Source organism: Dromaius novaehollandiae, chromosome 1 (assembly GCF_036370855.1).
Source record: "Dromaius novaehollandiae isolate bDroNov1 chromosome 1, bDroNov1.hap1, whole genome shotgun sequence".
Lineage (NCBI taxonomy): Eukaryota > Metazoa > Chordata > Aves > Casuariiformes > Dromaiidae > Dromaius > Dromaius novaehollandiae.
In genome coordinates this window covers 44,630,499-44,640,071 of record NC_088098.1, presented here as the reverse complement: position 1 = coordinate 44,640,071, position 9,573 = coordinate 44,630,499, and the positions used below count along the sequence as shown (strand labels likewise).

At 44.2% G+C, this 9,573-nt stretch overlaps 1 protein-coding gene across 3 annotated transcripts in view; it reads left to right on the top strand.

Moving 5' to 3' along the window:
* The first annotated feature begins 622 nt into the window (after positions 1-622).
* The window catches only part of KITLG (KIT ligand), a 58,185-nt gene continuing 49,234 nt past the window's right edge, over positions 623-9,573 (top strand). For 2 of the 3 annotated variants that reach the window (XM_026109546.2, XM_026109544.2), the window contains exon 1: positions 626-1,151. In XM_026109546.2, the coding sequence (XP_025965331.1) occupies positions 1,137-1,151 (15 nt within the window). In that variant the 5' untranslated portion in view covers positions 626-1,136. Of the gene's footprint in view, positions 1,152-9,573 lie in introns of all 3 variants that reach the window. The other variant, XM_026109547.2, reaches the window with a different exon arrangement.

The following is a 9,573-nucleotide window of genomic DNA, read 5'->3' as shown; positions in this document are numbered from 1 at the left end:
TGGCAGCCATCCTCTCAGACGAAGACCCGAACTCTGTCCCAACGGCGGGGGCAAAAGTGCCAGCAGGACCCCGCACTGTCAGAAGCAATAGTGTCGCTTTCCAAGCCGAACGTTACTGTATTTCAACAGTACACAGATTTTAACAGGATGTTAAAACACCTGCAGGAGCACCTTTACACAGGCTTTAGGAGGCACTGCTCCACAATTTCTCTGCGGCTGGAGCAGGTAAAAAAAGTTTTTAAGCTTTCATTAAGACACTCACTACAGTGCCTGCTTTCATTAGCTAGTTACAGAAAGGCAGCACTGACATGGAAATCACAAGTCAGAAGCTTTCCACTGAGCGCTTCATGCCACTGCGGCAGCCTAGTGCCACTCTGAATATACCGCCCGATGCCGGCACCCAAACTGACTTCCAGTGCCATGACAGGCGAGGTGTCGCCACGGGGCACCGCCACGCCACCACGGGAAAGCCCAGCAGCGCGGCCCCGGCCCTCCCAGCAGCGCCGACGGCCGCGGCGGCCAGCGGGGCGGGGACGCCGGCGCGGACCGTTGGTGCCGCCGTCACCGCGCGCCCAGGGCGGGAAGGAGGCGCCGCCCCCCCGCCGTCAGGGGGCGCCGCGGGGCGGCCCCGGCGGGCGGCCCGGCACTGCCGCGGCGCGGCGCTGCCCGGCCGCGCTGGCCCGGCGGGCGCGCTGCCCTGCCGCGGTGGGAGCGGGCGGGCTTGGCTCCCTCTCGCGTTTTACTTCGCCGAAGTTTGGTCGGGTCCCCCCTCCCTGCGGGCTCTGCCGCGGCTCCCGAGCGCTCGAGGAGGAGACGGAGGGAGGCGGGGAGAGGCGTGTCCTGCCGGGCTGCTGCCGCCGCTGCAGCCGTTGCCGCCGCTGCTGCGGGAGGCAGATCGGAGGTATAAAAGACCTGGCCGGGCGGCGGCGGCGCCTCCAGTCAGTGCCTGCGCTCGGGCCGTGGGGAGAGGGGCGGCGGCGGCGGCGGCGGCGGCGCGAGCGCGGCAGGCAGCGGGGCTCGCCGTGGGCAACCCCAATGCGTGGACTATCGGCTGCTGCATTATGCTGGAGCTACGGTTCCGCTGAAGGGAGTTTGCACACGGCTGGCTGGGCTGGACTGCAGCGCTGCCGTTCCTTATGAAGAAGGCACAAGTGAGTAGGGGGCACCCCCGGGGGGAGGGGGGGGCGGACACCTGCGCGGGGTGCGGAGCGCCGCGACCCAGCTGCTCGCGGGGCGCTGCCCTGGCCTGGGCAGGGCAGCGGCGGGGCCGGGGGGCGCTGCGGGGGCAGCGGCTCTGCGGGTGGGCGCCGCCGCCGCCGCTGTTCCGACGGAGTGTTAGCGATTTGGAGAGGGAATGAGAGAAAAAACATAGTAATAATAATAATAATAATAAAAAAATTAAAAATCCGTCAGGTCTTGTGCTTGGCACCACGCCGCCGGTCCCCCCCCCCCCCCCGCACCTTCCCGCGGCCTCCTTCGCGCCGCCTGCCCTTGCCCCCCGCCGACCCCAGAGGTTGCAGCTGCTGTCCTGCGCGTATTCCCAAAAATATATAAAAAAAGAAGGATGGGAGCGGGCACAGGGAGTGGAAGAACCATCCCGTAAAAAGAGAAAAAGTTTAAGGCTTGGCTTTGCGAGGTGCCGGCACCCGCCGTCCTGCCGGGCCGCAGTGCCGGAGCCTGAGCTCCAGCGCAGCAGCAGCGCACCGAGGGTCCCCCCTGCTCCGGGGGCTTTTGCCTTCCCCTCTCCTTGTTGTTCACAAGCAAAACAGGCTTTTTTGCCTTCCCTCGCCTCTTGGCGGGTGCCAGGTGTGTTTAAAAAGGGAAACAACTTACTGAAATCTATTGGAAAATTAAATAGTCTTTGGAGAGAAAAGGGGAATTAGAAATACTTGCTTTCTGAGGTATTTAAAATGCGGGTGGCCAGTGCACTGGAGAACATAGCTGTGTTCAAGAGTTAAAACTTGCTTGACGTTAATTTTTCTGGTGCTGACATGCAGTGAGGGATAATCTTAAATGAACAGTTCTGAAGTCTAACAGCATAAATTCCTTCCTGTCAGTCACTTGACATGATAAAGATGCCTTGCACCTCGAAACTGTTGTTTTGGACCTTATACGCAGACTTGGCCACACGTGCTAAATAGATTATTAATTGGGAAGAGTCACTTGAATGCTAAGAGCCGTATCTGTGTAGTCGGTTAAAGTTTATACATTCACTTAAAATTGGGGTGGTTAAAAGTAGTATGATGTTATCCTAGCCCATGGCAGCATGCATGTCAGGCTGCTTCCTGACAAGAAAAAAGCAGTACAACAGGCAAATATGGGTTTACAAGTGCAAGTGGTCAGGCATTTCATTTCATTTCATGTGAACTGTAAACTTTTAAAACCCACAGAGAACTTTTCCAAATTCAGAGCAAAGCAGGAATAATCCCTCTCTCCCAATACACCGGGAAAGACAGGCAGTCCTGGCACTCAGTACCATATGGCTTGACTCAGGGGATCGCAAACTGTAGCCTGTGGAGCAGCTTCTTGTCATGATGGTGAAGCATCTGTCAGCCTTGAAGCAGTTATGCTTCCTGCTTTGGGAAGACAGAGACAGACTCCTAGCTGCCCAAAGCATTTTCCCTTCATTTTAAGGATTAGCAAACAAATGTGATACCAAACTGTTAATCATTCCAAGGAGAACAGAGCGGAAGATACATCAGGGAAGACTTTCCACTAAAACCGTGAAGACCTTTGCGTGAAGAGAGCAAGTGACGGGGGTGCAAGAAGGGGAACATAAGCATATTGTGGTGCTCGGTGCATTGAAGTGAATTTTAATCTTTGTGTTCCCCTGTAGCTACTTTTTGCATTGTCTAGACCAATAACTGGCCCAGAGAAAAGAATAGGATTGTAAAGCTAGGAAAGAAGTGAGCATTTCTTATTAAGAATCCTGCATATAGGATATATAGGAAGCGAGAACCACTACCTTGATAAGCCTTGAAAGTATTTAATAACACCTTAATCCTTAATACCTTAAACAATCAGGGGTATTGATGTTTAAGGTAGTGTTACATGAGGAAAATATATAATTAGTGCAGCTGAAGGAGTAGCTGAGTCATACTTCAGTGCAACTAAAGTGCTGAAAGAGAAGGCAGAGTCGTGCTGAATAGTAGACTAGGAGTGAAAAGGGTGGTCAGTTTATTTACATCAGTCTTAACCTGACAGACTGGGGGAACTGCAGAAATGTTCCCCAACTGTGTCAGTCCTAGAAGGATTATTTCTGAAACTGTGCAGTTTGATAAACATGCAAACCCCTATTTTAAATGTGCCAACATCTATTTCTTTAAGCAGTAATGCCTTTTAAATCGTGATTAAACATTTAGGGTCCGGTCTTACAAATCCTTCTTCAGTGGGACTATTTCCATTAATCTTATTGAAGGATTACTTGTATGAGAGGATTTGCAGGCTTATATACTTAGTAATTAAAACTATTACTGGAAGTGGGGTTATATTCTTTCGCATGCTAATATGACAACAATAAAATATCGCTGATGTCTGCACAGTCTTTTACATTTTGAAGAAAATATGATGAGTGATGGTAGTGTGATATACCTTGCAAAAGCACGTAGCAGGTCTCTAATTTCCTTGTTCTTGTTCGATTTGAAGGCAATCTAAATAGGATTAAGTTACTAAGAAATATGCTGCAAGGAGAATTCACACGTGGAGCTGACTCAGAAGACTGCCGATGGCATAGACTGTCGGATACGTGGTTCAGGCACTTCGTCTTTAGCGATGAGTTATATGTACAGTCTCTTAGAAACTTCAGTGTTAGAAAGGTCTTAGATCTGAGCTCAGCTTTTTACCCTTGAATGTGTATATTCATTGCTAGTAGCTAACTGACCTTTTTAGGTAGTCCTATCCATAGTACATTTGTGTGACTGAAATGGGAGCCTCTGTGTAAATTATTATGGATATAGTAGTTGTGAAAAAGAATTGAAGAGGGCAAAAACTGCCAGTTCCCGTCTCATTTTGACAGGCCAAAACAGGAGTGTAAAACGTACATCTGATACATTTGTGTGAGCTTGTGGGACATTATTTTAAGGGAAATAGTAAGCTCTGATCTCTAATCTCTCTTGCCCAATTCTGTAACAGAAAGACCACTGGCACTAGAAGACATTTGAAGTTCATGGTACGTATAGATTTGCTGCTCATCAGATAGAAAAAGAGAATCTGTAGGAGACAGAAAGATACCGTGCTGTATACACTGAGTAATGGACTAAGGTCTTTTTCCTTTTTTCTCTGGTTTTGATTCTGCTTATGGGAGACCGGTTTGTGAGTGCTGCAACTGGAAAGAATATCTTGGAAGAAAGTGTAGCGTGAAAAATAAACAGCAGATAATCTAGAAGACTCTTGGGGGAGTGGGGAGGTTTTTCGTATGGTGTGTTTGAGGATTTTTTTTTTTTTGCCTGCTTGTACCGCGTGTCTGTAGGCTTTTATGTCTGTGATCTATGGCAGTTGACCTTGTAATGTAGACTGAGGCCTCTGCCCGATCTGGTGCTGACCTGGTTCAGCCATCAAACTGAGACGTGAGCTCCCCTTTTGTGCAAAGCATTTCAGTTGTTAAGGTGCACGCAGTTCTGCAAGCTAACAGTGCCATTCTCCAAGTTTTGTTATGCGACTTAATGGTATGCTGGCTCATGCAATCGCCATATTGTACAAAAGTTAAGAGTTGGCAAGACGCAGCCCTTGGCTTAGGGTGGGCAATGCTCAGTATGCAGTATGTAAACACAACACCCATTTATTTGAAGCAAGGCAGGAAAAATCTCTCTACGCAATTCCATTTGAGTGGTGTGGGAGCTGACAGATGAAAACGAAAGCGTTTGTTCTCTCCCCGGTCTTTGGTATACCAAACCCGATGTTAGTCAGCCTTTTAAACACACGGCAAAACCAGGTTTTTTTCCTGTGTGCTTGTGGAGGAAGGAGATGGACCAATGTAAGGTGAGTGGTGAAGGGAAGTGTTCCTCTTTATTTTTGTTGAATGGCAGTTATATGGACTGTGTACTGAATCCTATATAAACCTGCAAAATTGACGTTACCAGATATTATCGATGCTGAAATAGCTGACTGCTGGGAGCACATAAAATGTAATTTTTTTCCGAATGATTTTAATTATTGCCAAATGTAAATAGTATTGGACATTTATTAGTGTGACAGTGAAAACTGAAAATACGTTACAGTTAGAAACTGCCCAGAGAAAAACAAAAATAGCGTTAAGTATTTTATTTGATTAAAACCGGTAGCGTGCATAGTATCTGAGGTTAATGAAAGTAGATACGTTAATGAAGATATTATTCTTACTATATGTCTAAATAAATGCCAGTTTAGGAGTTCAGATTAATGAACACGTTAGATCACAATAACGCAGGAAATAATTTATCTTCTAATTTCCTATTGTTATTGAATAACCACCGGGTGACTGACTGATTGCTTTTTGTTTAAACAATATTTAAATTATACAAGGCAGATAGACGGGATAACCATTTTAAATCTGATTAGCAATTTTCTGCTTTATATATATTTTCGGTGCTATCTTTACTTTGTGGAGCAGACTGCAGGTTAGACAAAAGGCTAAAATAGCAATATTGCCTTTTTCTAAGTGTCTCTGGCATCAGGTCAAAGATATCGCTGCAAGTAATCCCTAAAGGAGGCCCTTGCGGTTCTCACTGCTTACACCACACTTTGGAGCACACTGTTTTGCAAAGTGGGTAAGTCTTGAGCCTCCAGCTATTCCATCATCACTTGAAGCAACAGCAGAAGTGAGGCAAGGTGGTGCAGGCTGGGCGGGCTGTGTGCAGGCTTCCTCCCGCTGGGCCAGTACTACCCATGGAGAATGGTCAGGGGTTTGGGGAGCTCCTGGAAAGATCTCACAAGCAGGTCCACTGTAGACCCAGCTTTCATCCGTACTAGCCCTTCACTGCTGTTAAAGAGCACTTGTGAGTATGCAGGAACTGCAGGATTTGGTTATTTTTCTTTAGCACCACTTTTGTTGCAAAACCTATTGGCTAGAGAAGATGAGGTTCAGGAATGATCCTCAAGGTCACAACCATTTAGCCCAAGTCTCCTGAGCTACCACTTCTCCCCTCTGTGATGTGGAGCCTGTGTTATAGCCATTAACATGTTTTCTCTAATATTACAGTGAAAAGTTTCTAATCAGGCTGGGTATCTTGGTATTCCCCCTGCCTTTCTTGGCTTCTCAGTAATTTTGCGCAGCAGAGGCAGAAAGTCAGAGAGGGGTGTGTGCCGGCAGCTTTGGACTGGGGCAGGACTGCATTGCAGACTGCATCCCAGACTGATGTTCTCCAGAGCTTGTGGGTTTAGGGTAGGCTGTCACAAGAAGGAAGGCCTATGGTTTACAGTGATTATCTCTGGGCTTGCAAGCCACATTGATTCAATCCATCTAGAAAAGGCTAATCTCTAAGAATTCACCTGAGCCTGGGTGCCTAGTGGTTAAAACACTCCAGTCTGTTTTGCTGAAGCTGTTCTGCTTTGTGTACGTAATTATTCATTGTGACAAAGGAAAAAAAATCAGCCCAAACTTTGAGTCTAAAGAGTCAAATCTGCACTGGGTCGACAAAAGTTGAGATTTTAACTGTTTCGGGTTGTCATACTTAAAGCTTGAATTAACTGAGTGGCTGGGCTTATTTGTTGAGTCTTAAGGGTGGTTGACACATGAAGGAATGAAGGAGGATTACTTACCAGCCACAAATCATAATTCACAGTTTGTGAATTGTGCCAACCTCTGAACCTCCCTTCAGAAAGATTTAGGAAGCTGCAACTCAAAGTTTGGACACATCAGTCTGCCAGTCCCATCTGTTTGTGTAACTTGATATTTCAGAGTGTGGCCATTCCATGTGACTGAAGCTAACTTCAGTACAATAGCTTTAACTGTTTCACACTTTCATCTAGTGACCTGTTCAGCTGCTGCCTGTCCTTCGTTCTGCTGCTATCAGCTCCAGAGACATCAGCTCACTGACTGCTAATGCCAAGTATAAGCTTAGCACGGTCCTCTCTACCACCTCTAGAAGTAGCTTAAGAAGGTTTTAGAAGTACCTTCAGTATGGCTTTAGAAGTACCTTAAGTATGAGCAGCCTGTTTAATGTGTGGTAGGACCCAAATTGTGTATTTGCTTTGACTGGAATCTGTCTACCTGATACAGGCAGAGTTGCATGTGCAGCTATAGTCCTCCAGTCGCTTTCCTCCTAAATGAGTAACACTTTTTTCCTTGCAAGTAATGAAAGTTGGGAAGGAATCCAAGTATCCAAGCCCGGTCTTGCGATATGTATAGAGGAACACGCTTTGTGCAGAAATAGCTGTCCGTATGAAGCATTTATCTGGATGTCAGCCTATGTTTGTGCCCAAACCTACATGCAATGAAGATCCTAAGCATGGTCTGCAAGCTTTCTGCTGCAGAGATTTGAAAATCTGTATGTAATGAGGGCACAGCTGAGCTGTGGGAATGTCCTGGTTGAACCTAGAAGAACACGTGCTGAGAAGTATGTGCCAACTGCATATATTTCCTTCTTGGTAGAGGCATAATCTGTGTGAGAATTTACATCATGCTTTATCATGAAAGAAGTAAGGCAAAGGGTAAATGAGTATTTTAGCACAGTAGAACTTCATCAGTATAAAGCTATATTTGAGTCCAATACAGGATAATCTTAAACTATTTCTGTTGACTTGATCTTTAGCTTTTCTTTGGGTATTTTTGTTCTTTATTGTGAAACTGGAAAATTCAGTGACAAGTGAATTTAATTTCTTATTTTCTGAGGAAGAGCTTAATAATACTTGGCCTTTTTTTTTTTTTTTTTTTTTTTTTTTTTTTTTGAAAGGAGCTATGTGTTGATACCTGAAAGGTTAATTGATTCTATTTGAATACAGAAGTATGAGAAACAGTATAATATTTTCTTTTCTATGTGGTGGTTGCTTTGTAGCAGCAACCAACATATGCCTTTCATTCTGATTAGAGTACATCATCTCTGGGTGGATTCTTAGGATTATTTAGTAACACGTGATCTCTAACTACTTAAAAGAAATGTTACTCTGGCAATTGTAAGTCAAACTATAAAACTAAACTGTGCATGTCCTGACAGTCTGTTTCACTTTAAAACAGAAGATGAATCCTGTGCAAATCATGCAACAATTTACTATGTAACAGTTCCTCCCCCACAAAAGAATGAATTTGATGTGTGCAACACCTACCGAAAACTCATAGTAATGCACTGACATACAATGTTTGTTGTTATAAAATGTGATTTTGAGAAGTGCCTGTAAGTGTGGAGATTTTAGGGTGTGTAAGGAGGCATGGATATTTGTTCCTCCATTTTACGTTGCTCCAAAAAAATCTTCTCTGTTTATGGAGATTTGTTAATTGTGTATAAAATGGGAGTAGGATATCAAGATACTTACTTTTATGGTCTAACTGCCAGAATGGACTGAAGTAAGGCAGTGAGGAATCAGACATGGTGCATTTAAATTAATGATGTGTTACATAAATTCCAAATAATTCACTAAATGAAGTGCTTAGAAATTTAGGCAGGTTGAAATTTAAACATGCTAATGGTTTATTGTAAAGAAGTTCTAAGTTCCAGCCTTATAATCTTCAGCCTCCATTTGCTAGTTGTTAAGTGAACTCAGCAAAATTTGTGTGTTTTGCATTAAATGACAACCAGACAGTGTTGTGTATTATGTCTTTAAATGGCTATAGATCTGGATGTCAGTTCTTGCTTGAAGTTAATCATGTTGGCTTTTTCATTTTTTGGTTTTTTTTTATTACTTTGAGTCATACAGGAATAGGAACACTAGTCAGCCAAATGAATTTAGGAAGCTCGTATAATGCTGCCTGGCACGCTCTTTCATTTGCATTAAAAAATATGTTCCTGAATAAACAGAACTTTCTGGCGATTATTTTAAAAAGGAAAAAATATCTCCAATATTCATAGTTGCTCTCTTTTTCAAATAAATGTGGTTCTGCAATGTGTAGATTGCATTTCTATTCTAATAGCAAAAACTCTCACTACTGTATTTGAGACAAGTTTAAATGCTTCTGATGTGTAGTGTATTCTTATTTTCAAGGAAACACAAACCTTATTTTTAAGCAGTAAGTTTTGATACTGTCACTGAAGCTGCTTTGATCTTGTGTATTATAATCCCTGACAAAGAATGTGCCCTAGATTTTACCTTCCAATCACTAAAACTGTGTCCTTTAAAAATTCTGGCCATGATCATAGTCTGTCCCAATCTTTTTTGATGAATTTCTTCAGTACTTATTCCTTTAACAGTGTAAAGCTGGACACTGAAAGCCTTCTTCTCATGCTACTAAAATAAGTGAGATTCTTGCTATTTTTTAAAACTAGAGTAAGGCTAGACTTTCCATTCACAAGCAGGCTGGTGTCTGTAATCCTTCCTCAGTTCTTTTTTTCTGACAGAGATGGAGGAAGACTTTTTTCTCCCATATATGTGACCAAAATTTCTGGATTTTTTTTTTCTATCTTCTCATCCAAAGACACATCTGAAGATAATTGTTCATTTTTTTCT